At 39.2% G+C, this 20,650-nt stretch overlaps 1 protein-coding gene across 8 annotated transcripts in view; it reads left to right on the top strand.

Annotated features, from left to right (window-relative positions):
• The first annotated feature begins 1,556 nt into the window (after positions 1-1,556).
• CCDC171 (coiled-coil domain containing 171) overlaps positions 1,557-20,650 on the top strand; it is a 161,409-nt gene continuing 142,315 nt past the window's right edge. For 4 of the 8 annotated variants that reach the window (XM_071802754.1, XM_071802750.1, XM_071802749.1 and 1 more), the window contains exons 1-5: positions 1,557-2,075; positions 4,962-5,125; positions 10,236-10,374; positions 12,428-12,602; positions 15,524-15,705. In XM_071802754.1, coding sequence (XP_071658855.1) covers positions 5,025-5,125; positions 10,236-10,374; positions 12,428-12,602; positions 15,524-15,705 — 597 coding nt within the window. In that variant the 5' untranslated portion in view covers positions 1,557-2,075; positions 4,962-5,024. The remainder of the gene's footprint in view (positions 2,076-4,961; positions 5,126-10,235; positions 10,375-12,427; positions 12,603-15,523; positions 15,706-20,650) is intronic. The other 4 variants (XM_071802752.1, XM_071802755.1, XM_065861282.2 and 1 more) reach the window with 3 other exon arrangements.

Here is a 20,650-nt window from a genome sequence, read left to right as displayed (position 1 = left end):
GTCCAATCTTCACGTCTCTACCCACACTATTACTTGAGGCCAGCTTTGATAACAGTTAAATTATGCACTCCCTCCTATAGGCAACGATATTTGAGTTTCCCCACACAAGATTTTTTTTTTTTTCCCTGTGTTTCCATATGTGCCTATTCTGTGTACTGTCCATTAGTATATGGTTGTCTTTTCAGTGACTTGTTTATCTTCTGGAGTTGGTGTTCTTAAATAATCTGGTCATTTCTGAATTGCATGTTTTCTAAGATTAACCCAGTAGTTTGTGCATTATATATTTTCCTATATAACCTGGTAATCTGAGGACATTGTGATACATTTTTCTTCTTCAGCTGCAGACCAGTGTTTTCCTCTGAGACTGTCATACTGGTGCTTTTGCAAGTGTGGTTGGTGACAACTTTAATACAATGTTACTTATGCAACAGGACACAGATCTCTCATGCCCTCTGGAAATTCAGGTCACATATCAACAGTAAAAGAGTATGTCTAAAAAGTACCTTTCAAATTGTTACTAACATCTTAATGTGTATCTACTCATGACAATATCAGTGGTAGCAATTTAACATGTTAACCTAAAATGGTTTTAATTCCCTTCAGCCTGTGACACACTTACCAGAACACCTTGTCGACTTTCCTAGGACATTGTAGGGTGCATTTGATTCAGCTGCTTGTGCTGTTGTTGTTTGACATCACATATTGTTATATATGAGGCTTAAAATTTCTCAGGTGAGATGTTTCACAAGAACCTTCCCGTTTGTGCAGTGAGGCAAACAGAAGGGCAGCCCAGATAACCTTGTTACCCACCTCCCTGTGTTGCGATTTTGCAAGTCTTTCAAAATCATTACCCGTTTGTTTTTCTTGATCATCTGGGTGAAGAATGTGCTGCCTTGTATTTGAAGATATCCAAGTCTCACATTAGTTGTTCAGTTTAGCTCTCTATACACACGTTCCCTATTACCTATTTTAGGGACTCAAAACTCCTAAAGCACGACCGCGGTTGCCCAGCTGCAAACATGTCCCCGTGTCAGCGCGCCTGGTGCGGAGCGGCCTGGCTGGGGACAGCCCGCGCTGGCTGAGACGTGCGTACACACAGAAGCTCCAGTGGTTCCGGAGCCGCGCTTGAATGGGACGAGCCGCAAGTCCTCAGGGAAACGGCAAGCCGGCAGCAAACACCGCGGGGGAGCCGGGCGCCTCGCCTCGGCTCCCCCAGCACTGCCGCCCGCCCCGCGCAGGCCGCCAGCACTGCGGCTCCTCCTCCCGGAAGGCTGGAACCACCCCGGCCGGCGGGTGGGCAAGGACAGGCCGCAGGCTGCCGCGGCGGCGCCCCGGCTCGGGCGGCGGGAAGGCGCGTCCGGAACCTCCGGCGACACCCGGCGGGGTGAGACCCCCCCGCCCCAGCTCCCGCTCGGCGCATGCGCCACGCGCGCCGGCGCCCAGCGGCGGCGTTGCTAGGGCCCTGCGCGCGCTCGCCCGCGCTACGTTCCCCACGGCCGGAAGCCGTTCTGGTGGCCCCGCGCGCGGCGGGGCGGGGCGGGGCGTGGCTGCGTCCTTCCCCCGGGCCCTAGCGACCGCCCGGTCCGGCGCCCCGCGCAGTGCTGGGACCGCGCCTCGCACACGGCTCGGATCGGCCCGGACGCGTCCGGAGTGCCAGGGGCCGCCTGCCGCGGCACCGCTAGCCCCTCTGCCCGGCCTCCAGCGGCTGCAGGCTGCCTGCTGCTCAGCCGAGGCGGCGGGAGGGCCTGGGGGCCGCTCTGCTGGCGGCGCTGTGTGGACGGAGCGCCCGTCCGCGCCGAGGGAGCGCCGTGCTCGGTTCCCGCCGGCCGCGGTGTTTTGGTGACCTCCTGCAGCGGCGCCGGGGTGTCGCTGGAGCCCCGTGCTGAGCTGCCGCCGGCGCGTCGGTCCGGGCTGCCAGGTACGCCGGCGGACCCCGGTACCGCGTGTGCTGGAGCGAGCGGTGTCCCGGTGTGAGCGCAGGCAAGGCACGGTGCTGCTGTGACTTTTAGCTTGCGTAAAATTTCTGACCTGCGTTAACGAAAATCTAGTGATTCTTTCAGCCGAAACAACTGCTGGTGAGTTTTTATAGACTCCAGTGCAGATATGTAGTTACGCCTGGCTTTGTGTGTATTAAAGTAAATCTTAATGCCATGATTACATTTATGGTGACTAGTCTCAATCAGAGGATGGTTTGGGTTGGAAGAGACCTTAAGGATCTTTTAGTTCCACACCCCCCCCCCCACACCGTGTGCAGTGACAGCTTCCTCTGATCCAGGTTGCTCGAAGCCCCGTCCGGCCTGGTCTTGAACACCGCCAGGGATGGGACACCCACAGCCTCTCGGGGCAGCCTGTGCCAGTGCCTCCCACCCTCACGGTGAAGAATGTCTTCCTTGTATCCAATCTAAATCAGTGGCCTTGCTGAAGTTGGAGAGTGATTGAGGGAACTGGAGCTGTTTAGTCTGGAGAAAAGGAGGCTGAGGGGAGACCTTATCACTCTCTACAACTACCTGAAAGGAGGTTGTAGCATGGAGGGTGTTGGTGTCTTCTCCCAAGTAGAAAGTGATAGGATGAGAGGAAATAGCCTTAAGTTGCACCAGGGGAGGTTCAGATTGGATGTTAGGAAAAAATTGTTCACGGAAGGGGTTGTCAGGCCTTGGAACAGGCTGCCCAGGGAAGAGGTTGAGTCACCATCTCTGGAGGTGTTTAAAAAGCATTTAAATGGGGTTCTCAGGGACATGGTTTAGTGCTAGAGTTAGGTTAGGTTGTGTTTGGACTTGATGATCCTGAGGGTCTCTTCCAACCAAAATGATTCTATGATTCTAAGTTAGTATGTTCTATGTGTATTCAGAAGTTCATGAGGAGAACATGACACAAGTTTTGTAGGTAAACCCCATCAAATGTATTAAGTTCTCGAAGAAGTAGTGTTTCCATGCCACTCAAATACTTTTTTTTTTTTTTGTAAATGAAATAGCATGCTTTTGGAGTGTGTCCATTTGTGTGGTAACAAACTAGCTATTGATACCTTTCTTAACAGAAGAAGGTTGCGTATTCAAAGTCGTTAGCATTCACAGAAAACATTCTTTAGATTTTTTTTTTTTTTTTTAACGTCTGTGTAACTGCAGGGTAGTTTCAGTAAGTTTTAAAACTGCAGAATGATGTGGATGTGACAGTACATTTTGATTATCCTGGAAGACTACAATATTTTTAATGCAGCTATTTTTTGTTGAGTAGAGTTAGCGAATTCTATTTTTCAGGTGAAGAAGCAGTTTTCTGATAAAGTTATGCCTATTTTTTTTTTTTTTCTACTGTACACTATGAGATTTCGGTGTAGGTTGCAATAAAACTTAAAAGGATAGTGTGAAAAACTAGTTTTTCAGAGTTCTGATCTACATCTTAATGTGAAAACTGAGCACAATTTATATAGTTTCCTATATCCTGATCTCACAACTTTTTATCCAGGCAATTGGTCTTTGTTGAGTACAATGCTACAAACACTCTGTCAGGATTGTTCTTCTCACGTGTAAAGTTAAAGTTTTTAGTTTGCAAGTTACTAGTAATTTGATGGGCCTAGCAGTTGTACCACAGACTTGTCTATACTTTGAAAATCAGGTCTTCAACTATTTTCTCAGTTGAGATGGAAAGAAAGCTGTATTATGTCTCTAGGAGTGTGAGTGATAGTTTTATGATAGTTATGTGTTTTGGGGCTTATGAACATGTGTACCAAGGTGAATTGTGATGAATAGATTTTAAGAATCACAAATGATACTTTCAGTTTTTCTTTATTATGAAACTGAAGCAAACTGTTCATCTTCATTGGACTTTTCTTCCCATATTACTCCACTTTATTTTGAAGATACTTTGGAATAACTACATGTTTGAAAAAAAAGCAGCCTGATAATCCTGGGCACCAGTTGTTGTGCTTTTCTGAAAAAATAAAAGAAAAAGCTTTTAGAAAGAATACATTTATTCTTCTTGCATGTTCTATTCAAATTATAGTTTGAAGCAGAAATGCATTTTTTTTTCTTTTCCATATTTCTAGTGGAGATTATTAGCTATTGAAATGAAAGACATCAGTTTATAGTTAATACACCAAGTACTTCTATGTTTGGTCAGACAGAAATAAGTTATAGGAAACACGTGGCTACAAGCCAGAGATGATAAAGATGGAGTTCAGACTAGTTTCTTGTTTTGGACTTTAGTAGAATGTCCATCTGCTGTGGAGTTCTGAAGCAAACCTTCATGGCTTATTAATCTTGATGGTTGAGTAGAGCTTGTTCTTCCTGTTACCTTGCTTTAATTAATGGAAATAATTCATTTATGAGCTTGATCTTCAACTCGAATTACATCTTGGAGGTTTTTTTAAGGTCAATGTTATAAATACGTTATCTATATTGATTTATTTTCATTAGTAACATTAAATTAGCAAGTTTCTTTTACAGATGAGCTGAGTTATAATTGAATTTAATATTCTTCCCATATACCCCTAAATATTGCTGATATTTCTAATAAAATAAAAATATGCTCAAGAAGAAAATTCCAGGTTTATGAAACAGTTAGACTTGCTATGTTAAAGGCCACTATTAGACAGCGAATCTTGGATATCGACCTACTTAAAAAATCATAGTACGTGCATGTATCTCCCCTAGAATTCTTTTAAATAGAAAAAAGGAGTTTATGATCCTGTTAGGAGAACTGAGAATGTAAGGGCAGCAGTCTATGCAAACATCACATTTTGTATTGACATACTTGTGAAACCCCTGGCAGTGGATGTTCTATCTATTTCTTTTTGGTCTACAGTATTCAGGCTTAGAGGACTACCAGCACAATTCTGACTAAAACTGATGTCAAATTACAGTTAGTGGTAATGGTTCACACAACACTGTTTGCTAACTCTTTGTGAATGTTAACAAATTGTTCTTTTATTATGTTTCCAGATAAACTAAAGCATGTCTCTATTACAGGGTTCGATTTTTTTATGATATGCAAAAGAGTATTCTCTGAAGCTTGTCAACTAGAAGTATTATATGGTCAAAGATGATGTTCATTCTCCATTCGTAAAAAGCTGCATATTGAACATCATGAGTTTGTCTGCTTCGGTCAGCTACGCTGCCACGGAAGCTAAATGGTGAGCTTCACTTCTGTATTTTCAAGTCTAGTAAGGTGGTTCATGTTTTCGTGGCTTGTTTTTTAAGACCTGAAATTACATAATTCAGACTGAAAAGAATGAGATATGGTGTGATATATGCAGGCTGTGCCGTGTCCATGTAGTCAACAGATTAAATTACATACTTGAAGGGGTGCATAGTGTCCATCCCGTGTGCAAGAATTCCCACACAACTGTAGGAGATGTGACATAGAGGGAGTTCATGTCTGAAATTTGGAACACTGCATTAGTTGAGGTGGTAGAGGAACTGTGAGAGCTTCTTGTCACTGTTTAAAGTCCGATTATACAAATTCGTCAGTTATATCTAGAAACAGCAAAATTCCATTAATATGAATGTTGGTTAGGAAATCAGGCGTCTGACTACTTCAGCTGGGGAATTTTAGCAAGATTCCACTACTAGATAATACATGAAATGAAATTTCTCTCTGTTATGAAATTACTCTGTTTTCTGCCAGATGTAGGAAAAAAGCTAGTGAAAAACCTTTTCTGCAGTGTTTTATGTTCACTGTAACTAGCTGACTTGTGAACTGAATATGAATTTGAAGTTTTTGAGTTACAAAATGTCATTCTCAAAAACTGTTTTGCTTTCTGATATGCTTTCTTGAAGAATCTTAAAATACTACTAAAAAAGGTGGCTTAGAGAAAAACTGTAGTTTCGTAACTACTCCTGCACTCATACAGTCCTAAAATTACGTTCGACCGTTTGAAGGCAACTGTGAGGCTGATGTGACTCCCAGGGAAAATGAGTTTGACACCCTTGCCGTATTTGGTAAAATACGTTCAAAACCACTGGTTGATGAAGTAGTAATATATGAAAATGGAAGTACAAAACATTCTCTGAATTCCTTTAGTCTGCAAATCATGCGTGCTGTGAAACTTTACAAAGATTTTGTGTGGTTGTTTTGTCTTCGATTTAAGCTTCTGAGAGCTTTATGCTGTAACACTTCTACTTGTAATAGGTAGTGTGAAGCTTTCATAAAGTATTGCATGTTCTGATGACACTACAATGATTAAAGAAAACATCACAGAAATAAGAATTCTTAAGACCAATCTCTATTTAATTTAAAAATGTTTGAGCAGACAAATTAATTAAATGGTTAACACAGTAATATTCCCTCAGTTGTTTTTCTTTTTTCTTTTAAAGTAGCTGTTTCAATTTGATTCTATACTAAGAAAAAAAATAGGGATTTCAGTTGTGTATTTTCAATTTTTCAGTAATGTCATTGTGAGTTTAGAAGCTGTGCAGAAAATATTCTTTTAAAAAGTTGTTTAATGTTTTTTTCCTAGTAGTTATTGTTGTGTCTTAATGCACTTATGCACATTTTTATTTCTATAATGTCCCTGATTTTCTGTTACTTGTGATGTTTTGTCACTTGTGTGTGTGTTTTTTTTTCCCCCTCACTCTCCCCACTGGTTCAGTTAAGCCGAACAGTTAATCACAGAGTTAAGTTTTCCATTGATTAAGTTTTATTGTGTAGATATCTTCATTGTGCTCTTTTTTTTTTTTCCTGGATAATTAAGAGAGGAATTGGAAGGAACTGTTTTCTTGAAAGCTAATTGCCATACAAACCGATGTAATTTACTTAAGATTTAAAGGTGTTTTTTATTGACTTTACAAAAAGCACTTATTCCGTTTTTGCATTCAGTGTGCTATCCATACAAGAGGTATTAAACCAGGTTTACAGAAGCTAAATGGCCTCCCCGCTGCCTGCAAACTGACAAAATGCTTACCCTTTCCATAACCCTTGTTTCTTTGCCCTAGTCCTCCCCAGTTTTAGTTGGGGTTCTGTTTTAATCCCTAACCTGTGCTTTACTAACTTTGGTGCTATCTGGCCTTTAGCTATCTTTAGTTGGGATGGATACTTCTTCTACCGTCTCTGAATAAGATGACTTTCTTTTCTCTCATCTCTGTTTTTCCCAGCCCCAGAAAAATAAAGGTCTACCAAAGCTGTTATATGATATCCACAATTAAGCTTGTTGTCAAGGTTTGATTGCAGGGCGACAACAAACTGTAGCAGCTGCTTTGTTAACCCATCCGCTTCCCGCACCACCCCCCTTAGGCCCCCCTCCCACTAAGTAAGGGCAATAGGAGGGCAAGGAGAGGCAAAAGAGAGAGGACTTGCAAGTTGGAAAGAATTTAAAATGTTTTATTAATGCTACTAATAAAATATAGAAAATAATACAAAAATATACAAACCCAATCTTGGAATTCCCAGCAACTCAGCAGCTGCTGCTCCAGCCAGCAGGGCAGGCACCCGGAAGTCCTGGGTTGGACTCTGCAGCAAACCGGAACTGGATTCAAGGATGCTGGGTCTTTCACTAGGCCTCAGGTTTGCAGGGACAGCAGGCAGGGTCCTTCCCAGATGTCAGTCAGAGTCGAAGAAGAGAAAAAGGAACAAGACCCTCGTGATCTTCCACTTTTATATGAAGTATCATGTGAATGGGATGGAATACTTAGGTGGTCAGTTTTAGTCACCTGTTCAGTTTGCTTCTCCTTGCCCCTGTCACTTACGGGACATGCATCACTATCAGTGACCTTGCATTCCATTGCTATGTCTACCAAAACATGTATCCAACTTCAGAAAAGTGCAGTTACTAAGATGGGCTTAGCTGAAAAAAAAATTCACTAAAAGAGAGGCTGGTCTTGTTTTTAACAAAACCGGGACATTCCACCCCTTATTACATACCGTTCATGGCATGCTTAGACCTTATCAATACAATCTAATTAGTTACTACTACCATATATATATATATATATATATATATATATATATATATATATATATACACACATATACATATATGTACATATATACATAGATGTAATTCATCACTGTCTTAGTCCATGGACCGTCCTTTTGATAAGTTCATTAAGTTCATTTAGTTAATGACTTTAAGCTTCATTTATCACAACAGTCTCCCAGGGCAGGAAAAATGGTATATCTAGTGCATCTCATGCCCACAGTTTGTGGGTTAAAGACATCAACTTCGAAGAAGTTGTCAGGTGCCACTCGAAGAAGCTAGCTCTGGTTTCATCATCACTGTCTTGATCTGAAAGACATTGAACAGTGTTAGTATGGCATATAGCATCATGTAACGATTAACATCATGCAGTTCAGTATTGAATATCCTCACCTAAAATCAAATCCCCTTGAGATATACACTGAACTTCTTAATCCTTAAGCATTACCCACCAAATGGTGCCAGACCCTTGGGCAAAAACAATCCCACGAATGGGCTTGGCTTTGCCTGAGGCAGGAGTAACTGCCTTTCCTAACATATTTTTCATGTGTACTGCAGGGACTTTATCTCCTTCTGCAGTATGAAGAATTTCTGATTGGGCAGGCCCGGCTCGATTGGTTGATCCCCTAATGTTGACCAACCAAGTGGCTTTTGCCAAGTGTGAATCCCAGCTTTTAAAGGTTCCACCACTCAGTGCCTTTAGTGTAATTTTTAATAAACCATTGTACCTTTCAGTTTTCCCAGGTGCATGATATGGAATGTGATATACCCACTCAATACCGTGTTTTTTGGCCCAATTGTCCATAATACTGTTTCTGAAATGAGTGCCATTGCCTGACTCAATTCTTTCTGGTGTGCCGTGTTGCCAAAGGACTTGCTTTTTAAGGCCCAAGATAGTATTCCAGGCTGTAGCATCGAGTACTGCATATGTTTCCAACCATCCGGTGGTTGCTTCCACCGTTGTAAGGACATGGCGCTTACCTTGACAGGTTTGTGGAAGTAGAATACCAAGCCTCTCCATACTTATACTTTAACCATTGACCCCCATACCATACAGGCTTTAACCGTTTTTTAACCTGAAATACTGTCCTTTGTCTTTAGTAATGTCTTTAAAGTCAACACTTAATGTAAATGACTGTTCCCCTTGTTGATGACATTTGTGTATTTTTTGCTTGTCAACTTATACGAGAAAACATACATCGTCAGAGTTCTTAGTTGTGGAAAATGGTGGTGATGCCTCTGAGCAAACCTACGGATAAAGTGGTCATTTTTTATTTAGAAAAAACAACTCATTAAATCCTGGTAGACTGTAGTTTCTGTAATTAATACTTAAGACTTACTCCATGTAGACAAAGGTAAGCTATTTTAATGTTTTCAGTTCTGTACGAAATGATGCCAACTTTGTGGTTAATTTAGTCATGTTTCTCTTTACATTATATTTCATATTTAGTGGTCCTGACAACTTGTGCTTTTATGTGGAGCAATTAATTATTGCACCCAGACTTACATATATAAAATAATGTGAAAACTTATTTTTAACTCCTGAAATAATTTAAAAGTTGTTCAGTTTGAAGTTACATTAATTGCACAAGATTAATAAATAGTTTATTTTGATTAAATATGTATTTCTATAAGAATTTTTCATTCTACATATAAAAGCTTGTTTCTATTCTATGAATATTGCATGGAGTGTTTACGGGCTGATCCTGCTGACTGCCAAGTAGGTTTTCTTTTAACTGAAATAGTAGTGGAAATGAAGGTACTGGGTATTTTAGAGGACTGGACGTTTATTTTGTATTGTGTTTGTGATCAATTGCTTGTGTGTATTTTAAATGTATGTATCGTTGAAGAAAAAACGTGGCAAGTGATTTTTTCTTTTGTTGCACGTATATGCATTTGTTTTATGACAGAGGTGGTTTTGAGATGCTAATCCATGTTAAAAAATGCGTGTGGGAGACAAACAAAAACTTACTAGTTGTTTTAATGTAAGTAATTGCAATGCTTTTCTGCAAGCATCCTGAGAGTTTCTTTGGTCAATAATAAAGGTAATGAAAAATAATAAAAACGATGTTAATTTTAAACCAACTTTGAGGAATCAACAGTGTATACCTGTTTTAAGTTCCTACTGCTACTTCTCTTGTATCTTGCACAATAAGCAATTCTGTATAACGTTTTTTTCAAAAGGCAATAGTATGGTGACAACTGCATGGCATAATTTTACTGAAGTGAATGTTTAGAACTTTGGGCTCACAATGTGATCATTGAAATAAGGGAGGATTTAAACTTAAGAAGAATACTCATGTTTTTTGAAAATGTTAATATTTTGCAGCTTACATAATGCCAAGCCTGAGTCACAGTCACTACAAACCAGCAATGAATCAGAACTGGACACTGTGGAAGATCTGAGAAAGAAACTCTGTCAAGCTAAAACGGAAAAACTAGACTTAACCATTAAACACAATCAAGAAGTAAGGACTATTTTGTTTGCTTTATTTTACTCTTAGAATAAATGTAATCTTGTTTCATTAAAATAACACTGTTGCATAGTGTATCAAAATCGCAGTCATTAGCTGAAAAATATCGAGGAAGGTGACACTATACAGACCTCTGACACCTGTTCCTAGGAACTCTTATCACATTAATAGATAAAGTTGCACTGAGCAGAGTGCAAATCTTTTGCAGGGAAAGGAGTCACTGCCACTACCAGTAGTTTGTTAGATAAAATTGCCTGGTGACATAAATAAATAAAAGGCACAGCTTGAATCTAGCCTTATAAAAATGTCTTATTTAGTTCTTCTTTATGCTTTTTTTGGCAGGGTCTTAGAGTATAATTTTAATTCTGCAGAAATCATTTGCAACTCATAAAGCCAGTACAGTATTTTTCTGTGTGTACACCAGATTCATCTAGAATATCCTTTGGTGGTCTTACAATGTCTTGGCTCATGCAAATTTGCATTTTTCAGTAGCTGTAACAATGTGTAATGTACAAATGTGGTGATGTGTTTGTCAGTAACATCATACTTGTTAATGAGAATTTCATTCATAAGGGAAAGAATTTACCTGCACTATAAAGTTTTTCCCTGATGCTATTGTAGCACACTGGTATTGAAATGAAGTACTAGTAAGAAAACAGCATTTTCTTTGGCTTGGATATTGGTTTTTGCACTGGTATACATAAGGAAAGGTGGGCACTGACTACAGCAGTAGTTGTAATCAGCTTCTCATTTGTTACTACTAGGAACACTTCTCACACTTGCTAATGCCAATGCCAATCTGGCAACCAATGTCCTGGTTTAAACTGTGCTGGTGCAGAAGTATTGTTACTGCTATGGGTAACAATTCTGCTTTTAGCATGTTGCTAGGGGCAGTGATGTGGGTACTCATTCATCTGTTTTGGGCTAAATCCAGCCAATAAACCAAGTTTGTCATTCCATATCCATTTGTTATTGGGGTGTGTACCCAACTTAAGAGATTTATGCTTTTCCCACAAGGAGTTGCTCCAGTGCTGCAGTTAATTAATTATTTTCCCATTGCCCCATCAGCTGTGGGGTGGTCCTATAAAATGGATCTCTGGAATTATCTGGATTAAAACACCACCACCACAATAAAAAAACAAAACCAAACCCACAAAAAAGAAGAACCACAAACAAACCACCTCTTACATTGAGAATTTGAAAGCTGAGTGAGCATAAGGATCTTCTGTACCGTTTTGGTGCTGTGGTTTGCACCGCAAAGTCAGGTTACGTTTTAAGCAGATAAACTACTCGTGACACTGGGTTTGTTTCCCTATCCATTTACTGTATAGTTACAGATAACAGAAATGCTTGAGTTACTTACAAAAGCTATTATTGAAGGGGCTACTTTGTACATGTTCTGAAGAAATACATGTTTTACTTTGCACCTTCATGCACTGAAATAGCTTTAGCTTGATCTTTGGACTCATGACTGGACTAGGTTTCCTAATCTGGATAAATTCACTTTTTGAGGCATTTTCCATTCTTAGTTTGTTGCTGTTAAATTTAATATATTTCTGATTACTGAACATTTTTGGATGAAGTTTTCTGTTCATATGTATACTTTTGAGTTATTAGGTGTCTGATAGTCTACCATCCCAACATGACTTTTTTCTAAGTGTTAAATTTTAAGAAAGTTACCATGAAATAGCATGTGGAACATAATGCTTCTGTTACTGCAGTTTTTCCTTTGAGGTTCAGGAAGATGATGGTATTATGGTTTTTATTTTCCTAAGGTAGTGCATTTTTGGGAAAATGGAAGGGCATGTTTAAGGTACATGAAATTCATCTAGGAATAGGAACAGTTTGCATAAAACCCAGTAAAAGTACTTAAAATCTGCATAAATGTGCGTTTGCAAGATACATCTCAAATTCAAGTAGAAGAAAAAGGCAGCTGTTACTGCAATTAAAAATATCATTTAAAATGTTCTGTAGGTGTATTTCCATAACATGTTGCATTCTTTCAAAGGACCACTGTTGCCAGTTTTCTGAAACATTTATTTTCTAGTTGTCCAACTGTGAAAGCCAGATCGTCAAATTACGGTCAGAAATTGAGAAAGGAGAGGCTGTTCGACAAAGTCTGGAGTATGAATTGGCAATTGCCAGGAAAGATGCTCGTCTGAAAATGTATGCTGCAGAACAGGAGTTAAGTGATGCAAAAAACAGACTTGTGGAACTGCAAGGTAAGTTTCAAAAAAGCAAACAGGGAGAAAAGGCTGAGTGAGTTTCAAGTCAGGAAGACAAATGAGAAGCAGGGACTTAGTTAACTTTTCTAGTTTTTGTATTTCTTGGATTTCTGTTGTCTTTCTCATCACTTATCCATCTGCTTTTGTAAACTTATAAGAGTTTACAAAACTCTTGCTGTCTCAAGTGAATTAAAACTAACCTGTTAAACTGATCAGCCCTTTTTCCTCTTTCCCCTTACCTTCTGTTGTTTCCTCTTTTGCTGCTGTCGTTGTACAGAATTGTAATCATGATGGCCGTCTCTGCATCCTGGTTATGACTCTGTCCAGCAGTTTATCCTTTTCTGTTTCAGGGCTAAAAAAGAGAAGTCCATTCCTCTTCATTTGTTTGCACTATCTCCAACAACTTTTTATTTTTTTTCCTGAAGTTCTTGTCATAATGCTTCTTTCTTATTTTCAAAGGTTTCAGGCTTATGTCTGGTTCCTTTTCTTATCATCCTTGTTTCTCTTTTTATAGGTAATGGAACATGTATATTGTGACAGTAGTGTGTGGAAGGCAAGGTTTTTACCTAGACATTTTTTTCCTACTTGTCTTTCATTCAGAAACTCAAATTTCCTTGATCCCCCTCAACAGAGAAATATTTCTCATTCTTACAAGTGAGGTGCATTTTTAATTACCTAAGTAAATATAAAAACTTTTTAATCTAGTATGGGAGATGTATTTGTGAGTTTGTTGAACCTTTGATATCCATGAATAGCTTAGACCACTCCTCCTGGAGACTGTAACCTTTCAAGAATGGAAGGACACTCGAAAAAACTTGCAAGTACTTCTAGTACCAGGTGTTTTGAAGATAATTAGAAAGCTGAACTTTTCACTCCTTTGGAGAACACACACAGAACAAAATCTTACAGATTGGAAACCGGAAGAAGTCATTCTCTTCCCCTTTGCAAATTCCCCTGTGACTGCAAGCAGGAGACTTGAATGGCTAGTTTCTCACTTGGAGGAAAGTTGATTTTTTCCTGTGCATGCTCATTTACTGCTAGTTTGCTTGCCAGTCTACAAGTGAGTAGTCTTTGTGTGCATTTGAAAATACTTTAAATCTCACTTTGTGACTCACTTTATATTTTAGAGTATTCATTGGCTGCAGTATCAGGCACAGCTGGCAGCACATCACAGCTGGTGGTGGGTGTGGTTCTGCAGGGCAACCTGGACTACAGGAAACAGGTCTGGTTCTGCCTGGTGCTGGTACCAGCCAGCACTACAATGGGTAAACCCACCCATGACCAGACACTGAACTGCTCACTGGAGAGTGCATGATGCTTCTGCCAAAACATGTTTCAGAAGGGATGGTAAATGTGGAGAGGAAGAGACAAAAAAAAAAAAAAGAGCGGGAGAGACAGGAGCAGAGCAGCAGTCTGAGCAGGGGCTGGGGCCAAAGCAGTGACCGCCTGTGCAGGTACGGAGAGGCAGGACTCCAGCGGGCTGTTGCTGATGGAGGAACCACTGCACAATGACCCCAGGCTGCTGTGCTGCCTGTCACCTCCCTGCAGGGACTGGGCTAGTGTATAAGGGGACAGGGGAAAGAAAATGGGGTAGGAGAGGTTAACTGACAGAAAATGAGATTTGTTGGAATTCCTCAAACTGTTTTGTTTGGTTGGTTTTGGGTTTGTTTTGGTTTCCTTTTTTTTTTTCCTTTTCTTTTTTTTTTTTTTTCCCTTTTTCCTTTTCCTTTTTTTTTCTTTTCTTTTTCTTTTTCTTTTTTTTTTTTTTTTCCTTTTTCCTTTTCCTTTTTTTTTTTTCCTTTCCTGTGACAGGTACCAAAGGCATAAAATCATCGTCGTGTTGCTTCTCGATCCTTTTGCAGTTTATAACCTGCCTATTGTTTTCCCTGGTCACTTGTAGCCTCTTCACCGGATTTGGTGCTTTGATGTGACTTTCACTTAGCTTATGGGACAGAAAGCCTCATTTGTGGCTTGTGCTTTTCAGTGTTTCATCCAGATTGTTTTTCTGCTGTTCTCAGTGAGGCTTGACTTTCTGCTGTCTGACAGTCCTTTCTCATCATTGTGTCTACTGATTCTCCATCTTAATGTGCCTTCTTAATGTGCCTCTTATGTTTGTTTTATCCTCTGAGTCAGAAGAAATAGGAGAAAACTGTTGAATGTCAAATAAAAATCCGTTAGAAAGTAGCGATCACTTAAATGCCAACCTAACTAGCTGTATTCAGCAAAATGACAAGCTGATACAAAGTACTTTCATCTGAAAGCTAGTTCCTAAAAATAAAGTGAAGTCCCTAGTCAAACTGCTTAAATAACTAGGCACAGGCCATGAACATTTCCATGGCATTTAAGCTTTTGCAGAAGAGTATATACAACGTTCCCCTGTCTCAGGGCATTTCCTGAGCTGCAGTAAGTTTACTTGGAAAAGCTAAGCCTTTTCTCATAGCCCAACTTGCCTTAGGTGTTCCTATAATCGCTTTCATGGGGCAGACGCCTATCTTTACTGTCACTTAAACTGAGCTCAAAATTAATTGATACTGTCTAATATATATATCTCAAATAGACATTTGAAAATAACTGGCCAAGCATTGTAGAAATCCGAAATTAAGTCGCACGCGCTATAAGGACCTTAATTGAAAGAGTTATCTCAAGTTTTTATTTTTTTCCAACAGGAGAAGTGTTTTAATTTATAAAAGTCTCTAAAGAATTTGTATGTCTTTGTGTGAAAGATGCTATAGGAACACAAAAATTGATTGTTTCTTTCTAGTGAGGGTGATGCTCTCCAGTGTTGGAAGTGTTAATGTTCCCATGTTCTACAGGATATTGCAATACATAGTAAAACTGATGATCATTATACTTTTTTTTCTGAACATGCTTTGCAGTGCTACTTGTCCTTTTTCTTTCTCTTTTTCTCTAAACAACAGTGCTGAATGGAAAGCTTCATCAGAAAGTGGCAGAGACTGAGAAAATGTTTCATATTGCTCAGCAGAAGTGGCAGGAACAACATCAAAGACTTACAAGTGAGAAGGATGATATCCGCAGAACTTGCAAAAGTGAATATGAATTGGTACTTAAGGAAAGAACCAAACTAGAAAGTATTCTGCAGGTATGATGTATCAGTAGTTGAAAAGTTGCGTGAGGTGATGACTGGAACATTTTTCCTGCAAAGTGTGTGGTGGGTTGGGGTTTTTCTTGTTTGGGGAAAAAAAATCCCCCAGATTACTAAATATTATAGAATATTTCTGAAGAATATGGCTTTATAAAGTTACACTGTGTCATAGTCTTTCTTGTTCTAAAGGAATGTGTTGTGGCCGATTTTTATGGTAAATGCCTCAACCAAGTTATGAGTGCACAGTGGTAGTGCATTTGCACTGTCATGCACAGCTGATTTAGTAAAATCAGGGACACTCAACATGTAGCTTCTGATTTCATTTCCTTCTTATCTCCCCCAGCCTGACATCTAATAGCCTTTGAACGTGAAAATAATTTGTATAATATGGAGACTGCACATTGTCAAGGAACCCAAATAGTGATGATGGGATTTCCAGCTGTGCATTGTACAATTTTCACTCCATGTCACATATGAGAAATGACTGCTTTGGGGAATTTTGCCATTTGGTTAGAAAAAAATAATTTAATACTAAGAGATGGCCTTATAATCTGTTTTAGACTGTGGATCTCTGTTCTTCAGATAGTTAATTTCATTGTATTTAACGAAAAAAAAAAGCAAGTTAAGTTGTACTGGTATGCATAAATCCCTTAGATATTAAATGTGTAAAAAATAAGAAAAAGATGAACTTTTTCTTACACTTCTTTTTACAGTTAAACCATTTAAAACTCATTTATGTGTCAAAGAAATCTAGTAGTAATACGGTATAGAAGTGCTGAGCTAACATAGTCAACTTTTACCTGCTCCACAGGGACCCAAACAATTACACAACTGTAATTTAAAAATTTTAATCTCTAATTGACAATTGAATTACATTCTATGTTACCAATGTAATAATAGCATCTGAAGAAAATCGAGACTATATTCAGCTATAGTTATCCTTTATGCTTTTAAACAAGTGTAGTGCAGAGGCTCTGTTAAGGCTGATAGCCATTAACTCATATGCATGACATGCAGAGAAGAGATTGCTGCTAAGAGATTCCTTTATTCAGTGAGACTTATTTTTTTATATTCCTATTTTCTTCTTTAAGATGTGTCAGACTTGTCTCAGTTGGTCTTGGGATTGGTCAAGCAGTAGAAAATTAGCCCTGCATTCTTCCCACCTGGTCAGCTCCAAGCCTGAAACAGTGACAGTCTTCCCAGATGACACAAAGCAATCCTTCCCTGGCAGCTTGATAGTGAAGTTCTGACAGCATGACGTTAGGGTGCTGTTGATTACATTTTATATGGCACCTGTACGAGCAGCTCTTAGAAAAAAACAGAGAGAATCCCTTCATTATGCATATTCCAAAAGTACTATGTGCTGACTTTTCAGCTGTTTGTATGAAGGCAAGGTCAGGAAAGAGAGGTGCAATAATGAGACCTGAAGTAGAAATTGGGTAGTGTGTGTATGTGTAGTGTTTCTGTGCATGGGCTGCAAAAGGAGTTTCCTCAATGACCAGCAGCCCTGATAGTGGAAAAGGATCTCACTGAGCTGGATTTTCTCTGAATGAAGAACAAAAAGGAAGTTCCTTCCTCTCCCCAGTAATTTTGTGGTTGTGTTGAGCAGTACTTTGAAGGAACAGTTAGGAGAACCATAAAGGAATACTTTACAAAAAAAAAAAAAAAAAAGAAGGGAAAGCCAAGAGGAGACACCATAAGGTCCCTCTCAAACCAACAGAAGCATGATTCAGTTTTCAAAGTCATTTCTTAAAAAAGTAGGATTAGATACAGGCTATGAAGAAACCTGTTTTTTAGATAAGGTTTTCTTTTTAAGTTGCCAGGTAAAGCAGGCTAAGTGTGGAGTTTTGGTTCTGAGTTCTGGCTGACAGTAGGCTGAGATAGGTTCAGGCTTTAGAATGGACTTGTCTTCTGTTATGTTCTGTAGAGTGTTTTCTAGAAGCTGCATCCAGTGACTTTAATACTGTATAAAAAGGGCAATGTTGGAGAGGTACAATCTGAAGTGATGTGTGGCCTCAGATCAAAAGGAGCAGTGGATTGCTTGGGACATTGTGTTCTCTGTCCATGGATGTATACTCAGAAGTGAAGACAATCTGCAGAGGCAGGTGTTAGGCTGGTAAATGTATTAAAGCTTGAAAATTGTTCACTCCTAAGGTAAATGAGATTCACTACTAGGTATCAACTCCTAACCTGCTTTCAATAGTAAAAATGTTCTGTTTTCCCACTTTGCCTTTGTAGCTGTTGCCCTGCCCATCACCCTAGTTGTAGGTTTTATGTATAGTTATAAAATTCCAGCAAATTAAAAATACGTAAATAAATGTTAAATATGGACTTGACTGCCTTAGTTGTTGCTTGAGAGCTTAATTGGTTTAAACTTGGCAGGTAAATGTCAGAAGGATCTGTGTATATAAATTATCACTTCGAATGTGTTCCCATCTTTTGTGTTGTGTATTTATGGACCTGTTTTAAATACTTCTATATTTATTCCAAGATCTAAAATGAAAGCTAGATAAAATTAATTTAATTTTGGTCTTAATATGTACGTAGAAATGAGATTCTAAGCATGTATGCAAATCCTGGCTGGAAGGGCTGCACTTCATGAACTGTGATTTTGAACTTGGCTATGAAAATGCTGAGCTAGGCATGGAAGTGAAGTCAGCTTAACCTATTGAAACTTGTCTCTAAAATATGGAGATAAAGGAATCCTCTTCGCTTTCTAGCAGGTCTGTAGTGTGCTCTATCGGGTGTACTTAGCATGTCATCCACTTCATAACAGAAAATGTTGGAGTTCAATAGTAAGTGCAATAGCATCACCTTGTGGTTAGTCAGAATATAATATTACTTCACAGAAGCACTTCCTTTTTCCTTAGACTACTTGTGAAATCGTGTTGTTTATACATGCTTTAAAAAAAATCAGCATGTTTTCCAGAAGCAGATATGTCCAGAAGCAGATAAGATGACATGCAGGTATATATGTTTGTTTGTTTTTGTTTTTGTTTTTTTTTTTTTTACATGGTGAAGTGTGTTTCTCTTTGAACCTTTGAAGTGCGAGTGACTGCTGGGATAGTCTTGCGCAGTTTCATGACAAGTCTGAAAAGTTTGGAGACTTCTTTAAGATTCTGAAATCCTACAGCTCATGTTGACTTGTGTAACAAGCTTGATGTATTCATGTGAATTTTAGTCTGATTAATGCTAACTACATTTCCAGTATAAGATGTTTTTAAGTCTTGATGTAGTGTTATGTGGCAAACTATGTATTACTTATTTCATGCGTGCTTTTCCTAGGTCCGTTTTGTTAATGTCTGGAAGATATACCTGAAGACTTAAATATCTCTGTGTCTTTCCTGTGTGAAGAGTGAGAGTAGCTGTATATTTCCATTAAAATGATTTTTTTTTTTTTTTTAGCATGCTGATGGGAAGAAACCTGTGCATGGGCTTGATATTACAGAAAAAGTTAGGGGGTTAGCTTAAATTTAGTCCATATCCAGGTATACAGTTTTTGCAATATTTAGATTTACTGATGTTCCCATTTTTTTCTACATGTGTTTCACATGCACTCTCCTTGTTATCTTTTCAGAGGATACCAAAAAACCATAGTGCCTGCACATGAAAGAAGAGAGACAATAAACTTTTTTTTTCAGTTACTAAATGTTAACATTTAACACTGTAGAAGAGTCAAGATTCCCTTATTGTCATGTTTGAGTGGCCCAAACTTTCTACGTTCCACCTGAAGTAACTTCTAAAATTTTTTTTTTTTTTCAAACTTTGGGAAAGAGTCATATTTTTTTGATCTTCTTGTATAAACATGGTTCAGCCAGACTTAAATCTTCCAAAGAATCGTCCTGTATGAATAACTCATATTCTTCTCCTCCCTCTCCCTGCTCTGCAGATGCCTTATGATAAGTAATTTCTAGGAACAAGATTATGTCCTGTAAGGGTAATAGCAGAATTTGCAGACTACCTGGTACAAAAATTCACAAAATTTCTGTTGCCATGTGTCGAGGGTTAGATTGCAGGGTGACAATCAAACCCTGGCAGATGTATTGTTAACCTCCTCTCCCCCCCACTTCCCCCTTTTGCCCCTCCCTCTCCCCCCTTCCCACTCAGGACAGGCGATCGGGAGGGAAAGAAGGACAGAGAGAAGAGAGTTAGAAAAGTTAAAGATGTTTTACTAATGCTACTAATAAGAATAGAGAAAATAATACAAAATATACAAAACCAATCTTGAAAGTCTCAGCAACTGCAGAGCCAGCACCCAAAGTCCTGGATTAGACTCTGTAGCCAACCAGAGCTGGATTCAGTCTCTCACTAGGCCTCAGTTCACAGGGACGACCAGCAAGGTCCTCTCCTAATGTCAGCCATGAGGAAAAAACGGAAAAAGGGAAAGGCAAAAGGGATGAGATCCTTGTGATCTCCCACTTTTATATGAAGTATTCACGTGAATGGAATGTTACACACCGTTGGTCAGTCTCTCGGACATCAGTTTCTCGTTGCCCCTCTCACGAGATGTCCATCCGTGCTTATCAATAAGTTTGCATTCCATTGCTAGGTTTAACCAAAACATGTGTCGGGTTCTCCAGGAAAATGCAGCTAATATGAAGGCTTTAGCTGACAGGCAAATTCACTAAAAGAGAAACTTGTTTTTTAACAAAACCAGGACATTCCACCCCTTATAATATGACATTCACTGAATACTTAAACCTTATCAATACAATCAATATAATCTAATTAATCACTACTACTATATATATATATATATATACATATGTACCTATATACACAGGAGTAATTAATCAGTGGACCATCCTTTGAAAAGTTCATTAAGTTCATTTTGTCACAACAGTCTCCCAGGGCAGGAAAAATGGTCCAAGTGCATCTCATGACCACTGTTTGTGGGTTAAGGACACCAACTTTGAAGAAGGTGTCGGGCGCCACTTGAAGA

This window comes from Patagioenas fasciata, chromosome Z (genome assembly GCF_037038585.1).
Source record: "Patagioenas fasciata isolate bPatFas1 chromosome Z, bPatFas1.hap1, whole genome shotgun sequence".
NCBI classification, from domain to species: Eukaryota; Metazoa; Chordata; class Aves; order Columbiformes; family Columbidae; genus Patagioenas; species Patagioenas fasciata.
Note: the sequence above shows the minus strand (reverse complement) of the source record. Positions and strands in the feature narration are given on the sequence as shown.